The sequence below is a fragment of the Dunckerocampus dactyliophorus genome, chromosome 13 (genome assembly GCF_027744805.1).
Source record: "Dunckerocampus dactyliophorus isolate RoL2022-P2 chromosome 13, RoL_Ddac_1.1, whole genome shotgun sequence".
Taxonomy (NCBI): Eukaryota; Metazoa; Chordata; class Actinopteri; order Syngnathiformes; family Syngnathidae; genus Dunckerocampus; species Dunckerocampus dactyliophorus.
In genome coordinates, this window is record NC_072831.1 from 2,910,400 (window position 1) to 2,937,943 (window position 27,544).

The 27,544-nt window shown below is 39.9% G+C and overlaps 1 protein-coding gene across 1 annotated transcript in view; it reads left to right on the forward strand.

Annotated features, from left to right (window-relative positions):
• Positions 1–332: 332 nt before the first annotated feature.
• The window catches only part of atp6v1ba (ATPase, H+ transporting, lysosomal, V1 subunit B, member a), a 57,852-nt gene continuing 30,640 nt past the window's right edge, over positions 333–27,544 (forward strand). The window contains exons 1-3 of the mRNA XM_054795744.1: positions 333–545; positions 24,552–24,607; positions 24,821–24,919. Coding sequence (XP_054651719.1) covers positions 440–545; positions 24,552–24,607; positions 24,821–24,919 — 261 coding nt within the window. The 5' untranslated portion in view covers positions 333–439. The remainder of the gene's footprint in view (positions 546–24,551; positions 24,608–24,820; positions 24,920–27,544) is intronic.

Genomic DNA, 27,544 nt, shown 5'->3' on the forward strand with positions numbered 1-27,544 from the left:
ATGTTATTTTTAATCTCGCAATTTCGATTTTATCTCATCATTATTTTATATCTTAATGACAACTTTTTTTGTAAATCTCCTAATTATGAGTTCACATTCAGACATTTTTTTCTCTTTCAGTTGCGAAGACGGGCTTCCGTAGAAAAGGGCTTCCAAAAAATGAAACTAAAAAAAGAACTCATGGCTGTCATTCAAGTCCTTTAAGCTCTCCCTCATATGAGTTCGTGTTTGTTAACAAAATATAAAATATAAATATAACAGTATAATAAATATAACAGTATATCAACATACATTTGTGAAAAAACTCCGGTGACACTACTTCCGGTCTGGACAGAGGACATCCGGTTGGTCATATGATCGTCTCTTGGCTGTCAGCTGTCTTGCAGCACCTGGTAGCAGTTGACGTTGAGGATCCTTCTCCTATTGTTTTCTTCCAGCTATGGCAACTTTGGTGGCAAACCGGGCAATGGACAACGGCTTGGCGGCAGCGGCGAGGACTCACACCCAAGCTGTGACCAGAAATTACATCTCTCAACCGAGACTAAGTACGCTAACACGCACAGCTGCACACTGCATACTATCTACTGACAAGCAATAGCAGCTAGATAAGTGAATGACTACATCATTTGGCCATATGTTGGACCGTACAGCAGTCAAGTTCGACAGGTTAAAGTAGCAAATGAAAGTCAATTGCTGATGATAGAAAGACGATGTGTTCCAGCGGTGTAGGTGCAAATTGATGACATGAATGAAAAATAATAAAATACAAAATAACGGGGTAAATTATACAGTACTATTCTGGATACCCTTGGTTTGTGTGGTGATGTTTGTTATTGTATTTTTGACAAGGTCGCGGTTCGTGTGTTTGTAGCTAAGCTAGCTAGCTAGCTAGCTTGCTAGCGATGGCTAACGGTGCTAATCCGGCTTCTTTTTGCCAGCTTGATGACTGCCACTGCGTCGTCCACTCAAGTCAGAGTGTCCTTGCCCTGTTGTTGACATTTCAATGTATTGGCATCATTGTCATTCCGGTATCAGACGGTAATTGTTAGCACCCGGTGTCGCGGTGTGGCTAACGTTGACCGACAGCTCATTTGGTCAGTTAATTAGGTACAGTGACGGCCATGTTTTATATTTGGGAGGGTTAAGAAGGGGTGTTGCTTTTTGTTGATTGAACCCAAATGAGGAAGTGCAGCTTTAGCTTGGTGAAGACTGGTGACAGATGCACGATCTGCCACGTGACCAGATCACATGAGTGTCAGCTGAAAGCGTACGCAGGTTTGTATGGCGTCACAATTCTTGACATAGAGTTTAAGCGTAATAAGTGGTTGAGAGACTGTTAATGCATACTGATGGCTGGAAAATGCGTTTGATTGGATCGTACATTTCACTACCTAGCTTGTCAGCTTTTCTTCTACTGATTGGGCCTTCTGAAAAAAAAAGACAACCCCTTCAGTACAGGCCATTGCAGATGATTTTGACTGATCTTTCAAGGCACACAGAATATTGTGTTCTATGGCTATATACACATGGAACCTACCAAAAGAAAGATTAAACTCCTGTCTTCCATCAGAAAAACAATTTCCTCTACCTTTTTCCGTTCTGTAGTAATCAGCAGTAGAACATACAGTGATGTGAAAAAGTGTTTGCCCCCTTCCTGATTTCTTTTTTGTTTTTTTTGCATGTTTGTCACACTTAAATGTTTCAGATCATCAAACAAATGTAAATATTAGTCAATGACAACACAACTGAACACAAAATGCAGTTTTTGAATGAAACGTTTTATTAAGGGAGAAAAAAATCCAAAGCTACATGGTCCTGTGTAAAAAAGTGGTTGCCCCCTAAACCTAATAACTGGTTGGTCCCCCCTTAGCAGCAACAACTGCAATCAAGCGTTTGTAATAACTTGCAATGAGTCTCTTACAGCGCTGGGGAGGAATTTTAGACTACTCATCTTTGCAGAATTGTTGTCATTCAGCCACATTGGAGGGTTTTCTAGCATGAAGCGCCTTTTTAAGGTCATGCCACAGCATCTCAATAGGATTCAGGTCAGGACTTGGACTAGACCACTCCAAAGTCTTCAGCCATTCAGAGGTGGACTTGCTGGTGTGTTTTGGATCATTGTCCTGCTGCACAACCCAAGTTGCTTTCAGCTTGAGGTCACCAACAGATGGCCGGACATTCTCCTTCAGCAGAATTCATGCTTCCATTTATCACAGCAAGTCTTCCAGGTCCTGAAGACCATCACACTACCACCACCATATTTTACTGTTGCTCTGATGAAATGCAGCGTTATACACACCTTAGAAAAGTTTTGTCTCGTCAGACCACAGAGTATTTTCCCAAAGGTCTTGGGGATCACCAAGATGTTTTCTGCCAAAATTGAGACGAGCCTTAATGTTGTTTTTGTTCAGCAGTGGTTTTGGTCTTGGAACTCTGCCATGCAGGCCGTTTTTGGCCAGTGTCTTTCTTATGGTGGAGTCATGAACACTGACCTTACCTTAGGCAAGTGAGGCATACATTTCTTTGGATGTTGTTGTGGGGTCTTTTGTGACCTCTTGGATGAGTCGTCGCTGCCCTCTTTGGGTCATTTTGGTTGGCCGGCCACTCCTGGGAAAGTTCACCACTGTTCCATGTTTTTGCCATTTATGGATAATGGCTTTCACTGTGGGGCCCAAAGCTTTAGAAATGGCATTAGAACCTTTTTCACACTGATAGATCTCAATTAACCTCAGTTACGTTATGTTTTAATGGGGGGGCAATCACTTTTTCACATAGGACCATGCAGGCTTTTTTCCCCTCCCTAAATAATAAAAGGTTTCATGTAAAAAATACATTTTATGTTCAGTTGTGTTGTCATTGACTAATATTAAAATTTGTTTTATGATGTGAAACATTTACAAACAAGCAAAAATAAATCAGAAAGGGGGGGAAATACTTTTTCATACCACTGTAGGTAATTTTCAACAAAATATCAGTTCTCGACTAGAAAAGGGAGAAAAGAAAAGATACATTTCAAGCATAATGTTAACTTTGACACAAATATTTTTTGCTTTTGTGACAGCTCAAATATCTAAACAACTATACCAACATAAACAATGCAAAAAAGGGTTGTTTTACATCAGAATAACAATTTATTTACAAACATAACACCATGAACTATTGACAATTTTCACATTTGGAACTAAACCGTGTGTGTTTTTGCGCATACGTAAAAATTTCCCCAAACTGCGTAATCTGCACTCCTCCCCACTTTCCGTTTTTCCAGTCTTCTTCTCAATCACATCTCCACATTTGGTGACCCCTCCACGTGAGTAATATGTCCCACCCACAACGGCGCCGCTCAGTGCCAACGAGGCAGCTAACGACGCGTAGTTCCATGTAGTGGCCGCGCTGGACCTCCACAATTTTAGTGGGTGTGAACCTGTGACACTTCCATACCGTGCTGTACCTTGAAACCGCTAACCAGCCCATGCCGATGCACGGGCCCACTTTGAACACCACCGCTTCACGTATTTCACTGGGAAGGTGACGCGTGTGTGTGTCCAAGCTCTGTCTTCTTAGCACATACTCGTACGTGCACGTAGTTAGTACATATTGGCATGCCTTCATTGTCATCCGCATTGCAAAACTGAAAAGGATCCATCATGGACTGAATTGATTTTTCCACCCAGCCCTGCAGGAGTGCATGCTGCACCATTTATCACAATCTCCGTTTGAGTTTATCCCATACCTGCTTCATGAGGTCAGGAGGTCAGGCAGTCAGGAGGTTAAATGCAAGGAAGTAGTTTGTTTTCTTTCAACACACACATGATTCAATCCTCTTGAGATATTGGTGATTAGGTTACACCAGGGATGTCCATGCTTTGTCCTGTGACAAGGGCCGCACGGTGAAAAATAAAAGGATGCAACTTTGCCACTTGGATATTCTGTAAAGCACGGGTCACCAACGTGGTGCTCGCGGGCACCAGGTAGCCCCCCACGACCACATGAGGTGCCCACAAGCCAGCTTTTCATTCAGGTTTTCAGTTAATAATGAAAGAACAGTAGAAAGAAATGCATTCTGAAATAGAAAATGTGAGTTGTGGACACCAGCATGTTGTTAATGTTCTGGTAAAACAAGCATATTCGCTTTGTTTGGGTTTAAAATAAGCTCTGAAAATAAATGTTACAAAAATGAGTAGCTGTTGGCCATTTTCATTTTGTACAAGTAGCTCTCACAAGGAAAAACGTTGGTGACCCCTGGTGTAAAGCAACACATGTATAGATGGTAAAAAAAAAAAAAAAAAAAAAGCATCTGATCTTTGTCATATTGGTGAGAAAGCATATTATTAATGGCAACTTCAAGCCTTGCTTTTTTTTCTCACTATGTTTCTTTATTTTGCAAATATTTCAGCTTCCTTCTTAAATACGTTTTGTAAATTTTCTTATAATATTCAGACTTTACTCCCATAAAATTATAACTTTTTCCCCAACTTAATTTTCCAAAAACGTACTAACATTTTGTTAGTTTCTCATAATATTACAACTTTAACGAAATAATGTATTTTTTATTTTTTAGTATTTCAGCGCTATGCTACTATTTTCCCTCATAATAATACGAGTTTATTTTCATAAAATAAACTTTTTTTTCTCATTAGAATATTTTTCTCTTCATATTTTTACTTGAATCTCATACAATTCCAGCTGTTTCCCCCACCCCCAGGTCTGCTGTTTAAAAATAATAATAATAATAATAATTATAATTTATTTTATTTTTATTTTTTAATAATAATAAAAATTGATCAACATTCTTGTAAATGTTCTTCTCATAACTGACTTTATCCCCATAGTCTTTACCATGAAATAACTTAACATGATAACTTTGTCTGCAACCTAATCAAAAAATTACCTAAAATGACGTAATTTCCAAAAATTGCTCTAATTTTGTTCACGACTTCTAAAAAGTGTCAGGTTTTCTTTAATATTTCAACTCTATCCGAGTAAAATGCCTTTTTTTCCCTCCTACTATTACAACATTATTTTTGTGAAGTTATGCCTTTTTCTCATTAGATGACAACTTTTTTCCTCTTCATATTTTGACTCTATTCTTTTAAAATGACTGCTCATTTTTCCATTTTTACTGTTGTTTTCTTGTTAATTATATTTTAGAATGTGTCGGGGGTCAATAAATAAACAGCGGCGGGCCACAAATGACCCCCCCCGGGCTGCACTTTGGACACCCACGGGCTAGTTAATGAGTTTTCGAATTTGCTAACTGATATGAACACCTAAATAAGGAAGCTATGTTTTTTTTTTTTTTACTCCTTGCAAATTGGTGCTCATGTCAGATATGGACTAAAAGCCTCTTGGAGAAGAAGAAAATGACTTAATGGATGTGCGCCATCTTATTGCCAAAGCAAGGCAATTGTTTGCTGCCGCTCTTATATATTTCCAACATCTAACCACCCTACCACAGAAATGCTCTCATTCTGTTGCTGATGACTAGGCCAGCCTTTTTACAGTGGCGTCTTTCTAAACAAACAGCAGCAGGTACAATCAGGCACATACTTGACAAGTTTTTACACCACAGCGGTTCCTGCAAATTCGCACATTTTTGGTCAAAAATCTGGATTGATGCGATGATGATTTGCAGAAGTGGGCACTGCTCATTGAGAAGAATAAGTTAGGGGTGTGTGTTGTAAACTTGAAACATCCAAATTATGCGTGATGGTCCCCACTGGAAAGTCAATATAAATGATAAATAAGTAGTGGTGTCACTAGATCTCGTGACATGAAATGTTACCAGATTTCTCGTGGGCACTCGGCCAGGGAAGGTAATAAACCAATAAATTAATCACACAGTAAATGAAGTGGATAATCAATATATTGCCATGTGCATACGTGTCTGTTTTCCTCGTCTCTCGCCTCCAAACTGGCAGGAAGAGGTTTCACTCTGTTCATTGCCATCAGTCAGTCATACAGTCTCTTTGTCTTCGTGGGTGGAGGCGGGGCCGCTAGCATACACACATAGTGCAGAAGAGTGTAATGCAGTAGAAATGAAATGAGTATATTATTTTTTTTCATTGTTCTTGTCTTAAAGGTAATGTTAAAATCTGGTATCTCATTCTCGTAGACTCAATCTTGTGTTTCATCTCATCTCGTGACACCCGTACAAATAAGTGAAATGAGGACAATCATTATCAAAGTTGATTTGAACATGCATGAAGGTTACAATGGAATACATCTCATGAATCATTTCACAGTTCCACATGCCCAAAAGGAGTAGGACGGAGCAAAGCTTATTTAATCCTACCCCCCATCCATTCCACATCTAGTACAGGACATATTATTCACTTCCTGCTTTCCATGCAATATTATTCTATATAATGATCAGTGTCATAATAAATACAAATAAATAAAAACAAGCATGTCAGAACAATAAGTATAATAATGAAGACTCTTCTGCCTTGTATTTAGCAAGCATCAACTGCTTGTATTGTTTTTTGAATTTGCTCATCTCGGTACATCGTTTGAGTTCCATAGTTTAATTCCACATACTGAAATGCTGTGGGTTTTCAGCGTTGTTCTGGCATGTAAGTGTTTTAAGTTTCATTTTCCTCTAAGATCATATTTCTCCTCTCTTATAGAGAAATACTGTATGAGGTTTTTGGGTAACAAGTTATTGTTAACTTTATGCATTATTTTAGCAGTTTGAAAATGTACTAAATCAGCAAATTTTAATATCTGTGATTTTAAAAATAAAGGGTTTGTATGTTGTCTATACTTGGCATTATGAATGATCCTCACCCATATTTTTTGCAGTACAGTGAGTGAGTGAAGATTGCTTTTATAATGATTGCCCATATCTCCACACAATAAGTTAGATATGGTCATACCAAAGAACAGTAAAGACTGTGGAGTGATTTTTGACAACAGAACAACTTTTGCGTTATTCAATATTGAAGTATTTCTCGCCACCTTTTGTTGTATATTTTTGAAATGAGAGTTCCAATTCATTTTTTCGTCTATTATGATCCCCAGAAATCTATTTTCTTTCACTCTTTCAATATCCACTCCATTTATTTGTATTTGATCGTACGTATCCTTTCTGCTATTTCCAAATGACATTATTTTAGTTTTACTTGGGTTCAAGGATAATCTGTTTTTGTCAAACCAGGACTTTAATGACCTTTTCATCCTTGACCTTTTTAATTAGTTCTTGTGTGCTTTCCTCAGAACAAAAGGCAGTGGTATCATCCACAAATAATACCAACTGTAAGTCCTTTGTCACGTTACAAATGTCGTTGATATACAAATTCAACAAATTTGGTCCCCACATCGCTCCCTCGCGGTTTGAAAACAAATGACTAAATTAAATGATCGCTGTTTCATGCTTGATTATGGCCTATTATTAGTAACAAACTATTGACTGATGAGGCATATGTAGTATATCTGGTCACTTCTAGGCGTCGGTAATGTTGCATTGACGAGACATGACCTGCGTGTAGTCAGCCATGGATGATGACGTACTGAAAAAAAGATCTTCCCCCATTCTGTGTGGAAGTGGTAGGTTTCTGGCCTCTTATTTTGTCCTTCCCTACTCAGTTTCAAACCTATTCTTAAGTTTAGAATAAATGAATCGGTTTGCTAGATTGCTATGAGAGGCGGCCATCTCTTTTGTCACTTCAGTAGCCTGCGCATAAGTGGCGTGCAATGTGGTGTAAACAAAGCTAGCAGTGTTGTCGTAGTGTACAGTATATGTATGTATGGCCGATTCATGTCAGACTGGGTGTCCTGTATGTCAATCAAGACGTCAAACGTCATCGTGAGGAGTAGGCCTGTCACGATAATCAATAAATCAATTAACCGCATGATAATAAACTAACTCGATAATTTTGCCGGCCGCGGTAAGTAGACATGTGCATGCGTTTTTTTTGGTGCTAGGAAGGTGCATGCGAGTGTGCTGCAAGTGAGTACTATGATGAGTAATAAGCAAGCAAACGGTAATTCACAGGCGCACCAGCGACGTCGCAGTTCAGTTACTTTGGTCACTTGAAGCCATAGCCATGTGAAATTTTTTTTGCGTAATTAACACATCATGGCAAGCCACGGCTCTCAATTATGACGACAGACGGCGGCACACTGTTGCTCCCCACAGAGTCACACAGTGTCTGACGCTCTTTTCTAACTTTATTCTTACCTGAACACATCAAGTGCAGTGCAATCCAACACCATTTATGTATACCTGTATGTATCTCCTACTCCAAACAAACACGTGTCTCGTCCATTCATTGCAACAACACTTCCTCATTGTCACGAGACAGAGCGCGAGATGCGTTCATGGACACTCTGAACATCACATGAACTTCTTTATTATGCGTGTATGGGTGGTCTCAAACAGAAATGCAGTGAAACTCAATAAGTGCATATTCGTATCGTACTTTGTAAGTCTTAATGCGGAAGTACAATTTGCTGAATTTAAGTGTGCTGGAAATCCCAGAAAATTCACTCAAAACGTGAATTCAACTAGTGTCTTTGAACGCAACTTCTGCCCTGTCATTTATCGTTCTTTCAATGAAATACAGTAAAAGTGGGCATATTTCAGACATGGTAATGGTAATTGTTTAATTTATTTTAAACACGCTTACAAGTTACATTGGAAAACATCACATCGTACAGTTTACTGTTCTACATGTCCAAAAAGGAGCAGGAAGAAGTAAAGCTTATTTATTTTGCTTTTGTGACAGCTCAAATAGCTAAACAACGACACAAACATAAACAACTCAAAAAAGTTGGTGTTTTACACCCAAATAACATTATTTACAAATTTAACACCATGAACTATTTGTCACAGGCATGCGTGCATGTGTTAACACTTCCCTACAATGTGCAACCCTCTGCACGATACGCTCATCCACGCCTCTCACTTCCTCCTTGCTGTCGAGTGTGTATGTACAGTACATGCAAAAGATCCATGCAGAGCTCTTATGAAATGCACTTCTGCCACCATGTGGCCATTTTTATGGCTTAAACCTGCTCTAAAAGTGACATCTTTAGGAGTGCACTTGAGTTATTACGTCTTTTTGCCTCTCGCACAAAATAAGGTAAAAGATGTATAAATACGTCTTTGGTATTAAGTGAGTACATTTAATTTAAAAGCTCTTGGCATTCCAATTACAATGTTAAATACTCTGAGTAATTAAAGGTTATTGCTTTTGATACGAAGTACTATATGCTATATATTATCATTACATTCATGAGAAAATGGTCTCAAAATAAACAGCAGTAATCATGACAGGCCGAGTGAGGATGGATCATAGGATGATGGCCATCTTTTGTTTTTACTGCCATGCGATCGACCCACATTATGTTCGAGATACTACAACAAGAAGGAACTTTCTCAATGCTAACAGTGAGTTATTATGACTTCTTATTATTATTATTGTCATGTCTACTATATTAGGTAATAGGAGGATAAAGGTGACTATTGGGTAATGTTAAAAAACTGCTTTTAGAAGGTCATCAACAGGTTTTCTATTCTCTATGAAAATATTCCATTTATTAAATCGTATTTGGTGGAAATTCACTTATCGTGGTCGGGTCTGGAAGCAATTAACCACCCCAAATGAGGGATGACTGTGTAGTAAATGGTCATGTCTCAAATGGTTCATAAGATCACAATGGCAATTTTTATTATTATTTTTTGTATGGCTTTTTTTCTTGACTTGTCAGAGCTCTGAGATGCAAGAACACTGTGAGATGGAAGAAGAAAATAAACAAATGTAGACGTTTGTCTTTTCTTTCCAGGGGCCTTTGTGTCTCTGGTGTCAAGTGGGACAAAAGCTATTAGCCCATGAGATGGCTTGTCTTTGTTTTAGTCATGCATTCTGCAGTGCTGTGAAAAGACAGCAAGGAACTGTACGACTTTTGTGAAGACTTAATTAATGCTAATAATGTCATTGTGATCAATTAAAGTCTCATCTGTCACCATGAAAGTCAATTCTATGAAATCAGTCTTATTCTTTCAAAGTTTCTTTTCTGGCATTCTAATTAGCCTGAAGCACTAGCTCGTCAGTAGCAGAGAACAGACTTCTGTCTAGATGTCTTTCTTTACTTCTTCTGTCAAACAGGAACTAATCCATGTGACCTGTTCCAGAAATACCCAATTCTATGACTCAATGTCCCGACAGCACGGGGATCACTGAGGATGAATTGGTTTGTGGTCCCTTATGCATCATAATATCAAAATACGCCAAGATGATCATTTAGTAGCACTTCACAATTTGTTTCAATTACACTGACCAAATAATCAGTCTGCCTCAACATGAATGGATGTGCACTGGGTATACTATGACTAGACTGGGTATATTATGTACAGTAATCCCTCATATGGTGGTTCAATGGTTCCAGACACGACCTTGAGTGAATTTCCACCAAGGAGGATTCCTTCTTTTTAAATGGAATATTTTCATTTTGAGCATAAAAAACCTGTTTGCCACCTTCTAAATATGCTTTTTAACATTGAAAAGGAAAATAACATCCCTATTATGCCTTTTTGTTCTATTTTCCTGCTTTTGCTGGTTCGTTTATTTGTTTTATTTCTGCATTGAGCCACGTTCTAAAGATGGCCCCTGCGCCACACTTTGGACACCTGAGTGTGTTTCGTCAGGAAGGCAAGGCATTGCCAAGTGATGGAGTGTGTTCCATGCTTTGCCTTCTTGGCTGTCACTGGTTAGCGCTTGGATTGCATTGTGGAGGGGTTTATGCAGCTTTCAGACCCGCATTGCATGGCAGTAAAGAGGTGGACCTCACTCCCTCTCGCCAGCGCGGCGGATACTCCACCTTGTATTTAATTACCCAATAAATGCATGATACAGAAAACACTTCGTCTTTCACTTTGAATGCGCATCTCTACTTGTGTCAGTGTGGCTAAATTGTCAACACGGATCTCTTCTATGTATGAGGTGTGTTATGATTTTGGCGCTCAGCCCAAGCCGAGTGTAAATGGAACCACTTGGTGATTAAGAGTACCGACATGTCAGAACATTTGCATGTTTTGATCTGACAAATCTTAAGTAAGTTTGATTAAAATAAAATCAAAAGTTTGATCAAACAGACGTTCTACTGCTTGGACATTAACACGGAAAAAACAACCACACGTCACTTGTGACGCTGGGAACACGGCTGTAGGTTGGATTGCAAGGTCTATAGCAGGGGTGTCCAAACTTTTTCCAGCGAGGGCCACATAGTGAAAAATGAAAGGATGCAAGGGCCACTTTGATATTTTGTAAACCAACACATAGAGATATGCTAAGAAGCTACATGTAGCTCAAGCAAAAACTGCATTTCACCTTTGTAATCTATGTGAAATGCATACAAAATTTTTAGACTGTGCTGCGGGCCGATAAAATCACAGCCATGGGCCGCAAATGGTCGCCCTTTGGACACCCCTGGTCCTTAGTGTGTGTAAAGCACGTAATATGTGCTTCCAATAATGCCTCGTACACTGCCACTTCCATATCATACTGTATAAGCATTCATAGTAGTTTTGCCATAGATCAGTCTGATTGGCTGCCCTGTTCTTGCGACAAACCACTTAATTTTCAGCTTGGCCGGTATTTATTATGGATTTTTATTAGGGATTATTGTGCCTGTTGTGAGATCATTCAAAGCTGCAATAAAAGCCTGTTGTTCTGGTGATTCACTGACTCACAGGTACTCGATGAAGGCTTGTTTCACTGACTCACAGGTACTCGATTAGACTTGTTTCACTGACTCACAGGTACTCGATGAAGGCTTGTTTCACTGAGTCAGCAACTTGTTGCGGGTGTCTGTGCAGTTTTTTTTATAAAACAACACTATGAACTGTGTGCGTGTGCGAGTGTGAGTGTGTACGTGTGTTTGGAAAAAATCATTCCAGAGAATTTGAGTTCAAGAAAATCAGTATTGACATCTTTGCCATAATTGTGCGGCCTACTGTAACTTGAACTTTCAAAAAGCCAAGGAAAGAAGAAGTGATATCTTGTAGGTGGTTGAGGAAAGGTCTTCCTGATGGTGTGTAAGTGTTGGGGTGATGAGGTTAGCAGGAAGGTGCGCATGAGTGCTGGTTTGTGAGGCAATTAGCATGTTCACTTTCAGTGGGGCTGTGGGAATCGCTTGTAGTTGCAGCTAAGATGTGAATCTGAAGCTGCATATCACAGCAGCCACAGCTTTGTTGAACTAATTTATTGTTTGAACGCTGGTGCCCCATCTCCATCCCAGCTCCCACCTCCTTAGCCCCCTCCCACCGGCCCACTCCTCACCAAAGCACGCTGCCCCCCCGCAACCCTCCACCCAATCACCCTTTTTAACTGGGAAATGGAATTGTGTTGGAATGCTCTATGCCTCTTTTCTCTGGCACTTGAAGGGCCCATTCAGTATTTCACACCAAGGTGTCCTTCAGGGTGTGAGGTCAGGCTACCAAAACAGCCTGTAGTGGCAGATTAGGACCAATTAACATCTTTGTTCACAAAGGCTCTGGCAGCTGAACAGGCTGCAGGATGACCCACACTGCGATTGCATGCCGCGCCAAGAGACCGCTGTACTCCAGCTGAAGTACTAAAAGGGCTAGAGAAGTTTGCGAGAGCGCAAACTACCTTCATGTTTTTTTTGTTTTTTTTTACTGAAATGCCACATAATAGCCGATGCTGAAGTGCCCCAGTTACGTTTTTATCATGATGGGAAAAGTGCAACTACATATTCAAAAGTTATACACTCCAGGCTTGGCACCGCTGTTCATGCCCAAACGGAATAACAATAAATGAGTCTTAAAAACCCTTCAACAACATCTAATGATTTTTCCCCCCTCTACTAATGATGAGAAGCAATTTAAGGTTTTTGGCAGAAAACTGTACAAAGACGGCTATTTATGATGGTTTGACCCAACACTCCCAGCAGGACAGTTTCAAAAATAGTTTCATTAAAGAAAAGGCACAAAAGGCAGCATGGGGGCGTGGGGTGTAGTGATGTAGCGGGAGGGAGCATCAGGGATATTTTATTTATGTTGCATCAATTACTAGCAACCCTGTCACACTAAACCGCAACATGGATTTTGGAATGTCTTCACCCTGTTGATGAACATTACAATAATGTGACTCTTGATTGCTTGTAAAGTTGTAAGGATATTCCAACAGGCAAGTGCTTGTGTGGTGGCTGTAATGAATAACAATGATGCGGTCATTCCTACCCTCAACTATGGTCATGAGCTTTAGGTAGTGACTGAAAGGACAAGATGAAGGGTAGAAGCGGCCGAAATGAGTTTTGTCCGTAGGGTGGCTGGGCTCTCCCTGAGACATAAGGTACGAAGCACTGTCATCCGGGAGTAGAAGCGCTGCTTCTCTGCATTGAGATGAGCCAGATGCATCCTGGTCAGGATGCCTCCCGGACGCCTACCCTGGGAGGAATGCATGTCCGACCGGTAGGAGGCCTAAGTGAAGACCCACAGCCCAGTCCTTGGCACGCCCCGTGGTCCGCTGGGAGGAGCTGGGAGAAGTAGCCGGGGAGAGGGAAGTCTGAGCTTCCCTGCTGAGGCTGCTGCCCCGTGATCCAACCTCGGATAAGCGATAGAAGATGGATGGATGGATGTTGTCATTACAAGGCAATCAGTACTCGGGGAATGAATATTGTACAAGGCAGGGAATTTATGCCCTGGATGCAGAACTTTGATGTGGGCTACATCGTCATGTTCCCTACAGAGATTCAAACCAGAATTGAATCTCAGGTCATTTGAGACCACTAAACAGGCAAAACATTCCTCTCTGGACCTTCCTCCCCCTTTTATGAGATAAATAGATTGACTCTTGTACCAGGTTCTCAGCCTAGAGCTGTCCTATCTACTCTGACTGATGTGTATCCCACCAAGTCTTTGATCATGAACTGATGAAGCCTGCTCGAATGAAAGGCCAAATGTCTAAGACAACCTGAACAGTCCAGTCCAGTACCCTGACAATACAATGACCCGGATGAATGACAATATTCACAGGCAAACCAGGATCCCCTGACTTGCTGAGTACTAGGCCACCATGCGGCCCTTTAAAAAAGACTGCTGTAATACATCGATTAGTTCCACCTGCTATAACACCATCATTCACTCGCTGCGAAGGAAGCTGGCAAGCTAAATAGTCAACCAGAGTCGTGGTTGTGCATGCTGAACCCTGATGGAGAGCGAAATACGGCCCAGGAGCCATTTTAAAAAATTAGTTGATTTTATTTTATTAATAAATCCCAACGATTTGGCGTTAAATTTTAGATGTCCCGGTCTGTTTTTTGTGATTGGAGATAAGCAATTATCAGCCAGTCGATCGCCCAGCTGATCTAAAGAGACATTAAGTGTCAATGAGTTTTTTTGAGGGTTTTTTTTTTTTTTTTTGGGCCCTATATTTTCCTAATGATTACGCCAAAATGATCCTGAAAGGCAGCTAGAGTGTCAGGGGGCCATGGAGCTGTTTGCATGGAGTTTGTGATGTCTTTGACCAAGAGAGTGACCAAAGGTCTCTCTTTTGGAATGCCTGATCCTAACTTGGAAATTCTGGCACATATTTCTGAAAGAAAAATCTACACAAACCGACAAAAATCCTTTTTCAATGTATTGAAAGTCATCTTCCTCAATGTCAGTTGCACTTAGACACATTCTGTTAGCTTTCAAAAGAGCCTAAAGACAAGTCTCTCCAAAAAGTTCAAGGACTGCTTCGCATTTACTTTGGGTATGACTTTTTTAGGCGTTTTAGCCAAAAGAAAATCCAGGCATGCTGAGGGTTAAACCAAATGAGGAAGCGTTTTCAGGGTGGATTGAGTGGATTGCAACTGGACTGTTGAGGTTGTCTTAGAAGACGTCTGGCTGCTCTTCCGAGCAGGCTTCATCAGTTCATGCTGAAAGGCTAGGTGGGACACACCAGTCAGACCAGATAGGGCAGCTCTAATCTATTTATCCTCTAAAGGAGGAGGCACATCCAGACAGGAATGGTTGGCTCTTTAGTGGTGTCAAAATACGACGGTTAGGATACAATGGAGAGGGGCCTCAGCTCGCCAACCATGGTGGTTTGGGTGGTGTCACCTTCGTTAGCATCCCATTCCGATGTAATGATGGTCACGCAGCCATCTGAAACCAAGATGGCTGTTCCTTTATTTGTTAGAGGCTAAATGATTCAATCTTTTAGGAAGGGGTGGCTTTCCTCACTCCTCTTTAAAGGAAAAGTGCCCTTCTTTTGGAATTTTGCCCATCATCCACAATGCCTATGTGAGACATGTCTTTTGTGTGTGTTCTAAAGATATAAAAACAGCAGGGTTTTTTAATTTAATTTTTTTAAAACTTGAAAACAATGTTTAATATATGAGTAATTTATGAATGGATGTACTGTATATGCTATTTAGATACATACACTATATAGCTTATTATTTATGCACATACTCACCAAAGTTAGTTTGAAAACAATTTAAAATATCATGAAAATCTTTCACTGCGCTTTATTTTGATAAACATGTACCGGAATCGCCTCTCTGCCATGTCGGCACTTGCTCGTGTGTGACCCGAAAGAAAAAAGTATGTGTCTTCCGTCGATGTTCACTTTGTTCTTTATTATCGTGCAAATAAAAATTATTTAAAAAATAGTCCATAAAATGTGTAGTCAATGGACGAAGCCTGCTGTGTCTATGCCAGCGTATGTGATCGCTCACGTTTCAATATCACTCCACTTTCTGGCGTCTTTCCGCCAGAGAGCTCACGGGCTGGCTAGAAGTGCTAACTTAGTTTTTGTGTCATTTAACAACCACGCTCTCTTGTTATCATTATAATACTTATGGCTGTCTTGTAAACATGATGTGTGACTAAGTTGTTCAACAAACACGTAGTGTACAGCTTTAGACAGTGATGCTATCACCGGGGTCTCCCCAGGTAGCTCATATGCAAGCAGCTGATGTTGAGTCGGTCACCAAAGAACATTTGCCTCACCTCTTTTAGAAGTGTTCTATTCAAACATGACACCCGTATTTAATGACAAATGAGTACACCGAGTGGAGATGTGCTTTGTAAATAAAGTGCAATTAAATGTTGGCAGTCACATAAAACACCTCTTTTGTTTTTGTCAAATAGCTTTAATAGTGCAGCAAGTTGGATACACCTGCTATCACAACCCTGGACTTCCAATTTATACCCTTTACAAATGACACATTTCGATAACAAAATATTTATTTTATTTTGTTAATTGTGTTATTTTGAGCTAAAAATATGTTATTGAACAACTCATTTCCCATGTATTGGTTTTACTCTACAACAGGCATCAAATTAAATTTAGGTTTGTGCCAAATAGTACAAAATGTTGTACTTTTGTACCAATAGTCACATAGTACTATTGGACTAAATAGGTCAGGTAACAAAAAGACTCAACATTTTAAGACTCTCACTTTTTTTTTTATTAGTAAATAAAAAAAAAAAAAGACTCTAAGTGCTCTCAGTTGTGCAATGTTCAATGAAGTTAAAAAATAAATAAGTCATGAAACAAAATTGCAGACGCAGAAGCGGCACGACACAGCGGCAACAGGCTCATGCATCCCACCACCACAGCTTCAGGACATGCTAGGGGACACCCTGAACAGCTCATTACTGCTCGTAATGGGACACACCGATTCTGCCTTCGAAGGCCGCTATTAGAACACCTCCAAAAAGCTCCAACAAGGTTTTATGGTTTTCTATCCATGCTGTGAGCATGTAGTAACAGGTACATTCGTGAAAACATGGAATACTTGTAGTATTTTGCCGTATTTTGGTCCTTCTAAGCATTAGCAGAACTTGCTTCCTGGGTGCATTGATTTCACAGAGCAACATAGCAAGGAACGCTACACCCAGCGTTAACTTGTCCAAACTCAAAAATAAAAAGGCAGCCAATATGTAGCGTTACGTTTTGGTAGTGGCTTGAGGCATTGTGAGCGTGGTGCTGATGCGCTGCAGGCGAGTGTGTGGTGAAGCTAGTAGCTAGCTGGTGTGGTGTGGCAAGGTGTCAGTGCACCAGTAACCTAGTTTGATTGGCATAACAATGTTAACAATAATAATGTCGCTGTAGCTTGGTTTCAAGGTTTGGAGGTTTTTTCTGAAGGCTTTATAGGCGGAATAAGTGTCACATGACATGCATTCTTAGCTAAGCCTTTTTTTTTTTTTAGCTGTTTTTATATCTTTAGAACGCATAGAAAAGAGAAAGACGTGTGTTCCTGTCTCACATAAGGATTGTGGCTGATGGGCAAAATTCCAAAAAAGTGCATTTTTCATTTTAAAGTCCACTATGTTAAGGTTGACCGGCCATCTCTCAACAGAGGGGGAGGTCTGCGGCAACCACCTTCCTCCCACTTTCAGTGCTTTTCTGTCATTGCTTTCTGAGCATGAACTGATGAAGCCTGGCTCGGATGAGAGGCCAAATGTCTTCTAAGACAACCTGAACAGTCCAGTTGCCATCCACTCAATGCCTGACAATGTAATGACCTGCATAAATGGCAATATTCACAGGCACAAATAAGGCAGTGGATTTTGAGCAATTTTGAGCATGTTTTATCACGAAATGAGTCCTTGCTTATGTCTTATTGTCGTGTTTTGGCTACCGTATAACATAATGGCAATAATGAATGAGCAAATGCATAGCCAAGTGAAATTTCATTGAATTCTGAAACTGCATCTACCATTAAGATGTTGTAGACATCCAGATTGCAAAGATGTTTCTCTATAATTATGTAGCCCAATTTTCCCCACATTACCATCAGCCGTCAGTAAATACAGTAGCTGTATGTAGCCCTTTTGAGGCCCTCTGGCAATTTGTAGACTAAGTATAGTTATTATTTCTTTTTAAAAACATACCCAACAAGGCTTATACGGCATTTGTATGAAGAAAGGGCTCGCCAGTAAATGACATAATGTTGAACATTTAACGACATTTTCAAGAGTATGTTTAGATGAAGGTGGGTTTGAAGAAAAAAACATGTTTGTCCAGCAAACACATGGTGTGTGTGTGTGTGTGTGTGTGTGTGTGTGTGTGTGTGTGTGTGTGTGTGTTGTTTTCATTCAGAATATATTTCCAATTACTAAGCATGAGCCGATCGATCGGCCGGCTGATGATTGATCGGCCGCTACTCACATAAGAAGAGGATCTTTTCCATGGATCTTATGTACCTCTGCAAAGGTCTGAAAGTCAGCCACTGTCACGTTTTGTTTCGCCAGACTAAAAGCTAGCAATCAAGTTAAGGCTAAAGCTAAAGCTAGCGGGTGCAAAGAGCCAGGTAGCGGCCGCTGCTCTGAGCAAAAATGATGGCATTCATGGCCTTGCACGACCAGCCATTTTCGCTCTCTGGGCACTTTATTTTTGGTAAGAGACTCTGTAACCTGTTGTGCAAATTTGTCTTTAAAAAGTGAATCACAAAAGACGATAGGAGCTGATAGTTTTGGACTAAATGATACAACTTTTCAGTTCTGTTTGAGAGAACTTCCTTATGTGTAGTTACATTTTGTTTAATGTTTTTCACCAAAATCAGATTCGAACATTAACGCTGTCAGTTCTTACCCAAAAAAAAAAAAAAATCGCGATAGGCCAAAATCGTAATCGGCAGGTCAGGCTTACGATAGCTTGCTGATCGGCCAGAAAAATTCCACGTTTCGAATTTGGAGGCTTCACTCCACAGTTTTTCAAAAACATTAATGAATAAATCATGCTGTTTTGAGACTATTGTTAGTCAAAAAATGTGCATATTTAATGAAATGTTACATATTTTGAATGAAGCAATTTTCAACATAAAAATGGCTAAATGAAGTCAAGTACAAATACAAGGCATTCAGAAGATGCATTGTTGTGGTGATATGTAGTATTGTGCACTGGTCACTAGGTGTCAGTAATGTTACACACAGGCTGGATGACAAGAGGGTTCACTCTGCATCTGTCTGTGCGCATTGGTTCTATAGTGGAATGAACGGAGAGAGTGAGCCCTCATCTCATTCAGCCTCTTTGTGGAGGCGGGGCTACTAGTGAGTGGGGTGCAGTTAGCATATGCTAACATGAATGAAGGCAAATAAGCGATGGTTTCTGAGGTGAATATTTTGGTTTAAAACAGAATGAACAAGGTGAGCGCATTAACACCGAGACCCACATGGACAGTTTTCTCAACTGGGGAAAAAAAAAAGCCCTCGGGCAGCGATGCCTTCGTCCCGACAGTCAACGCTTACTGAGGCGTTTGGTTGGCAGGTATCAAGGACTATCAACAAAACAGTGCAAAATGGTGCGCCCTCACAGACGGTGTTCGCTACTTTGCAACGGAAAGGCACCCATTCGATACAGTTATATGGCATACAGTATATGGCATCAATTTGAAACAACATATGTACAGGCAACTTCCGTGTCAAGCTAATGTGGCTCACACATGTACACTAGAGTCCCTCCATATAGAGAGTTGCGACATGACGAGTCGGAAAAATACGGTCACGTGACTCGTGGAGCCATCTTGGGGCCAAATTCGCGTTTGCGTTCACCTTTTCTTTACAGTATTCTTGGCCGTATTATTGTTTATTCCCCAAAAATGCCGGGTTGTTGTGCATTTGGATGCACAAATAGACACGACAAGGGTTTCAAGCTTTACAGATTCCCTTCAGATATCAACAGACGGACAATTTGGGAAAATAAAATCAACCGTTTGGGCTGGAAGCCCAACTCGTCTTCAAAGCTGTGCGAGGTAGGCTCTGTATATGTTAACATTTTGAATGTCACAATGTTTTGACAACTTGACAGAGCCACCTGGGACGATGTTACTAAGTTTAAGGCATCTCTTGATGAGCTTGACACGTTTTGGAGAGAGTGTGTTTACCTAAGTATTGTGTTCTACTTAATTGTTTTGATATAAGAAAGGAGCCTAAACGTAAAATATACTATAAAAAAAAGCAGTCATGGATGCTTAGAGCTAAGAATGATCCTTGTGTAAATCACCTCTGGTTGCAAATAAAGTCATCCATGATCTCCAGCAAACTTATAAAACTGCATTCATTTTGAAATCTGTTGGCATTGAATGTATCGTGAAATTCTGCTTTTTATTCCATTTACAGTTGAAACCAAATGTTGAAGTTAATGCAACTGTTCCATATTCAACAGAATTCATAGTTTTTTAATGTAGACTGAATTTGCTAATTTAATAAGCAGTTGGCAAAGCATTCATGCATGATGTCCATAACAGTTCAACAATGTTTTCATTCATGCAGTCAAGTCAGTCAAATTATACCATATTACGCATTGGAAAATATAGATCTATAAATAATTATAAAACAGACATTTTGTATGCATCCCTTTGTGCAGAGACATTGCAATTTACATGCATTGTCGTACTGTGCACGCAAGCCGCGCGCTTGAATTTGCCCCGACATGGCGACGTAATCTCAGTTGTCGTAACTCTCTATATGAAGGGACTCTAATGTACACTATACTTGAGTACCATCTAGTGGTTCAAATGTAAATTACACCTCATGACAATGATGAAAAAATGGTCTAAAAAATTGTCATCTATAATATCGATTATCGACGATAATTTGTAGCACAATCGACCAGCAAAATGTGTCATTGTGACAGGCCTACTTGTCTCCTATTGTACCACATTGTTATACTGCCCTATCATTCTCCTGTGTATTATAAAGCTTCAAAGAGTTTTAAAGAGCACATTTGGAATACAGGAAGTGAACAAATGAATGGAACGGAAAGGGGGTAGGATTAATTGTTCTTTGCTTCTTTCTACTCCTTTTTCGACACGTGGAACTGCGTATTGTACTGTGTGATGTATTCCTATGTAACTTGTACGCATGATGAAAATAAATTCAACCATTAGCATAATAGCATAATAGCTCTGCTGTCATGGATGACTAAGCACATTACAAGAATTCGCATTTGAGAGGCTGAAATCAGAGGATATTTACATTTTTATGTCAAAAAGCATTTCATGGAACAGCAAAATAGTTGTGGATGAATGAGGTAATTGATGCAGCTGTAGTTAAGAACACGAGTGGAGGCTGAACAACCTAAAGAATAAAATCAGGTTTTTGTTTGGCTGTCAGAGAATACTGTACCTATTTTAAAACAGGAAACAAATGGAGGACCAAACACCAAACCCACTTTATAATGTGGGCCAATCTTTGGAAGAACCAGAATTGAGTGTGAAATAACGCAGCATTTTGAAGGAATTGGGGACTGCCTGCAGGCAACCAATTGTGTTGCATCTGCAGACCTGACATACAACTGGAGGAGGTGGGAATCTTTGTTTTCCTTTTGCTCTTCTATCATACTGTAGGCTTTATGTGCTCTATATGTCAATCACTAGCGCCATATCAAAGGCTAACCCCTAGCCTAGTGGGGTGCATTCACTATGCCACTAATTAGGAAGAGCAGGGGGAGCCCCTCTTGTATAATGAATGGTAGGGGGAAACACTAAGATGATAGTTGGCTGAAATATCACCGCAGTATGTTTACAAAACATCTTTTAAATGAGCTTGTAATTCCATCCACGCAAATGGATGGGGAGCACTTCACATTTCATTTTAAATCTTCATTGATTCTTGTATTCCTTAACAAAAAGTGAAGAAAACTTTTTTTTTTTTATATATCCAATAATTGATTGTCTAAACTGGGGGTATCAAATTCATTTATACCATGGGCCACATCGCAGTTGGTTACCCTCAGAGGGCCACCTGTAACAGTGAAACCATGTTTCATACATACATACATACATACTCACATACATACATACATACATACATACATACATACATACATACTCACATACATACATACATACATACATACATACATACTCACATACATACATACATACATACATACTCACATACATACATACATACATACATACATACTCACATACATACATACATACATACTCACATACATACATACATACATACATACATACATACATACATACATACATACTCACTCATACATACATACATACAGTACATACTCACATACATACATACATACTTGCTCGCACCTCTAACCGCTGAACCGCTAAAAGAGACCTGACAAACACTACTAAACATATCGAAGCGGCGGTGAAAAACCTTGGAAACTCCTCTGTTACGGAGTGTAAATGGAAGTTAGCTGGGTTTGCATAGTTTAGCTAATGCCGCTGTGTGTGTGTGTGCGCGACTTCACCGTGTTGTGTTTCACTGCTTTAATGTAAGGACCGTTTTACAATGCCCACTGACGATCAGAGCGAAAAAAGACGAGAGGCACGTTTATTCTCGCACCCGGCACTTACCAACCGTCAATTGCCATTCTCAACACAGACACAACACATTTCGGCCTGCAAAATACGAGCGCTCTTTGTCACGTTTGTCTAATTGTGTAAACAAAATAAGGGTGTCTTTAAAATATCTTCCGTTAATAACACGTTTGGAATGACATCTGTGACTACATCCTCCTTGATCACAAGCACAGGCATTACAGTTTGTTTGATTTAGTAGCAATATGTGCTGAGGCGGACATCCCATTAGAAAAGTTAGCTCAGATACATCCGTTTCTCAGTTACTGGACAAAATGCACCAATGATGTATTGCATCAAGAAATGGAAGGATTTGGCATTTTATTCACTAACCCAAATGACACACACTCTATGCTGGTAAAATAAGTGCAAAAGGTGTAAGAAACTGAATTCTAAAAAATTACAACAGAAAAAAACGGAATTTGGGGTAAAAAAAAAAACTAACGGATTTCGTAGGGCCCTAAGAGAGTTAGTCCTACCCTAAAATATTTTGCACACAACCTACACAACATGGCGGCTTACAATACGATGGCTGGCAATTGTGAAAAGTGTGCTCATCTTACCGTAGAGTTGTTTTAGCTGTCAGCCGCCAGCCACAGCAGCAGCCAGTGGTTGCTTGCACGCTGGGATTTCATTGTTGCCGCACAGCAGCGACGGCATGTAAGTGCCACGTTACAACAGATACATGGCACTTTGTTCAACTTGCTGTTCAGCCGCAATTTTTTGTCTTTGTTTTACATTTAGTTTTTCTTCTTTTTCATTGCCTTGTTCCTTTGTCGAGCCTCTTCAATCTTCCGCGTCTTCAAACATGCGCTTCCTTCTTCGTCCTCTGCGTGGGTGATGTGGAAAAAAAAAAAAAACAACATTATTTTTAATAATCGAGGTGCTCAAATTATTCAAGTAGTCGTTGCGGCCCTATGTGGAATGCAGGTTTGTTCATGTACACACAGCACGTTGACACCTTCTCAACCCACACAAAACCTTCAAAATAAGAGCCATGTGCACCACAACCTGTTTACTTGCAACTAAATACACTGACATTTCTACATCAACATGTTACCAATGCTAACATTAGCATGCAGACGTGTCTGTTGATTATGCTAATGTTAGCATTAACGTTAGCATGCTCACATGAAAGCACAAAGCTTTTCTATGCGTTCTACTTATAAAAATGGCTAAAATGCGAATGTTAGCAGGTTAACATGCTAACGTTAGCATGCAACATCTAGCATGGTAGTGTGTGTGTGTGGTGTCTGCGTATGTTAATACTCCTAAAAATGGCAGAAAATGCTACTATGCTAATTTGAGCAGGCTAGCAATGGTAAGCTGTTAACTGCTAGCATGTTAACACGTAGCATGATAACGCAATGTACCAGGAAGGAATGCGAAATATCATGATTGAGTTGTGCATTTTGACTTTGGAATGGTTTAAATCGGTTGAGAAATGTGGTGGAAGAAACAATAGACACGCTTTTTGGTTTTTGCGTAAAACAAAAACTTGACACGTGCAAAATAGGTAGCCTGAATGTCATGAGCGTGTTGAACAGTTTGATGTTAGAATGGCTTGAATGAATTGAGAAATCCGGACATTGAAAGGGATCTTGGAAGAAGCGGAAGTAGTCTGACAAGAAAGTGCGCATTTTGTCAAAAATACAAATTTTTTGGAATGAGAAAAACGGACAGTTTGGGAGCCCCGAATGAGTGGAAAATGGCAATGGGAAAAATGTTGTGAAGTTTTTGGAAAGTGTGATAATGTTTTGCAATATCTGAATGAGCTGAACGATTTGAAGCCGGCTTGGTTTGAACTGGTTGAAAAATGGAGGAATGAGGAACGGCGGAAGAAGAAAGAACGAAGCACCAAATAATGCGTCTTGGCTGTCTTGTTCCAGTAGTTTTAGTTCCAGTAATTGGAGGAGGCCACGTCATTAATTTTTTTCCCCTCACCTTGGTTACTGATGAGCCATTACTTACACGTCTTATATGGACACGCTCAGAAGATTGCCTCCTGCCGGAGCAATTGTCATGGCATTCATCATCAAGTCAATGTTTTACATTTTTTCTGACATTTGGACCTGAAAGTGCATGAAAGCTTTTTGAGTCTTATGGCGAAAGGTCACCTTGTGATTATTATTCAGGAAGTATGCTTGCTTCCAAGTTGATTGGTAGCTTTCAGCCACCAAAGAAAATTAGAAAATGAATGGCAGTGCCTGCATTTCAGCGAAAATGAGCAATGAAACTGCCTTCTCTTTCAGCGTATTCTACGGTGACGGGTGTAAATGGACCGCTGGTCATTCTGGATAATGTAAAGGTGAGCATCTATTCATCTCTTTGTCATGCAGGCTGAGAATGTTAGCACAACAGTATTGATTCATTTGTATTGTGTGCTAACAATCAGCGTGTTACTACATTTTCACAGTCTCCCGTAGATGTTCCAATTTCATTTTCTTTCATTTGCCAGTGTATATTTAGCAGCAATGCAATGCTCACGTGTGATTATGGTTGAAGTCGATGTTTGATTCAGTTCCCCAGATATGCAGAAATTGTCCATCTGACCTTGCCTGACGGCACAAAGAGGAGCGGTCAAGTCTTGGAGGTGATTGGGAGCAAAGCAGTGGTTCAGGTGAGCTCAAAACCAGGGTTGGTATTTTAGTCTTAGTCTTAGTCTTAGTCTTAGTCCAGCCTTAGGCAACCCACGGCTCATTTGGGTCCTAACAAAAGAGAAAATAAAGTTTATTTATGAATGAAATTATGAACTATGTAGTATTTTACTTTGGTTTATTTTATATCCGGGAGTTTGAAGTAGAAATTTTATTGAATTTTAATTTTTTTTTAATAATTTGTCAATTAAAATATGCATCACATCCACATCCACACTGCGGCGCTTGCCTTTACCTGCAGGTGGCTTCTTGAGCGTGCATTCCCTGCGGTAAGATAACCATGAATACATTGTCTAAAAAATCATCAATATGGGTCACAAATGAGAACCTACGGTGCTGTGTTAAACAGACAAACATTAAATAGATGACAACACAAGCGTTTAAAAGGGTGTTATTTTTGAGAAAAAACATATTTCAAACTCACCAAGAAACGTTCCTAAATTTCGATTTACTTTTTTTTAAAGTACTAAGCTGCAACTACAGTGGTGTGAAAAAGTGTTTACTCCCTTCCTGATTTCTTATTTTTGTCACACTTAAATGTGCTAGATCATCAAACAAATTTAAATATGAGTCAGTGACAACACAACTGTACACAAAATGCACTTTTTAAATGAAACTTTTTCTGATTTAAGGGAGAAAAAGTCCAAACCTACATGGCCATGTGTGAAAAAGTGCCCCCAGGTCTATCAGTCTTGAAAAGGTTCTAAAGCCATTTGTAAAGCTTTGGGACAGCAGCGAACCACAGCAAGAGCCATAATCCACAAATGCAGAAAACGTGGAACAGTGGTGAACTTTCCCAGGAGTGGCCGGCCAACCAAAATGACCCCAAGAGTGCAGTGAAAACTCATCCAAGAGGTCACAAAAGACGCCACCACAACATCCAAAGAACTGCAGGCCTCACTTGCCTCAGTTAAGGTCAGTGTTCATGACTCCACCATAAGAAAGACACTGGGCAAAAACGGCCTGCATGGCAGAGTTCCAAGACCAAAACCACTGCTGAACAAAAACAACATTAAGGCTCGTCTCAATTTTGCCAGAAAACATCTTGATGATCCCCAAGACCTTTGGGAAAATACTCTGTGGTCTGACGAGACAAAAGTTAAACTTTTGGAAGTTGTGTGTCCCATTACATCTGGCGTAAAAGAACATCATAGGAACAGTAAAATATGGTGGTGGTAGCGTGATGGTTTGGGGCTGTTTTGCAGCTCAGGACCTGGAAGACTTGCTGTGATAAATGGAACCATGAATTCTGCTGTCTACTGTCCTGAAGGAGAATGTCCGGCCATCTGTCCCAGTAGGGGGCAACAGTTCTCTTTTCCTCCAACCGGCAGCGACAGATTGGCTATGAAGAAGACCGAAATTGGTGGATTGCTCGTTGAGAGAGGAAAATGGCGAAGCGCATTCGGAAATCATTTGGAGACAAAAAAAATAAAAGCCGCTAACCGTGTCACAGAGCTTGTGTGGTGGTGGATCTGCCTCTGTTAGTTCTTCTAGGATTCCATAAAAGATAGAGGTGACGTACTGTAGTTGATAAGCAACTAGCGATTAGTTAGCGTCGCTGAGCCGTGTTGTGCGACACCGGAGCCTAACACGGGACGCAGAGTCATACACACATACATCTGTAAATAGTTCAAATGTGTAAATAGCTTATTTTTTTCATGATTTTATGCGTTATGTTCTAAATCTGTGAATAAACATAGTTATTTTGTCACCAAAACCGTTTTTTCCTGTTTACTTTTGTTGTTTCATGGAAGTAAACAAGTGTTAAGATGTTTGAGGTGTCACTAAAACTAAAAAAACATGAAAGTCAGTCACCGTTCTGCTTGAATTTGCTTCTCTGCAGAAGAAGCTCGTTTTTTCTGTTTTTTGGTAAAAATTGTGTGTTTTTGCTGAAACTACCCAATGTTCTAACGCCAATATCTAAACACCCAAAAAGGCTAGAAACAAACCTTTTTTTCAGACGAAAGAAGAGAGTCTAAAGTTTCTTTAGGTAGTTTCAATGTTTGTGTAGTCCGAAAACTCAATATTCTGTGGGTTCAGCAAAAATGGCTCAACACTTTGGCAGTACGGAGCTCTACACTCTGAACATGGCTGGCAGTCAGCAAAGTAATAATAAAAAGCTTTGCTGAAAAACTGTATTTTGTGTTCAGTTGTGTTGTCATTGACTAATATTGAAATTATTTCGATCTGAAATATTTAAGTGTGGCAAACATACAGAAAAGGAAGAAATCAGGATTGGGCAAACACTTGTTCACACCACTGTATGTCTCATTTTCTCTTATGTGTACTATATTGGGTAATAGGGGTGTAAAGGTGACTACAGGGGTGTAGTTTATAATAATGTTAAAAAGCATATTTACAAGGTCGTAGACCGGATTTCTGTGCTCTATGAAAATATTCCATCGAAATCCGACTTTCCAAAAAATTCATTTATTACGGTCAAGTGTGGAATCGGTTAACCAACATATGTATGTTTCTTCACATTTTTGTAGTATTTTTTTTAAATTGTTAATGGTGAACTTTCATTCTGGTAAAGAAAAGTGAGTCTTGGTGTTCTGTGTTTGTGAGAAGATAGCATGTACTGTATA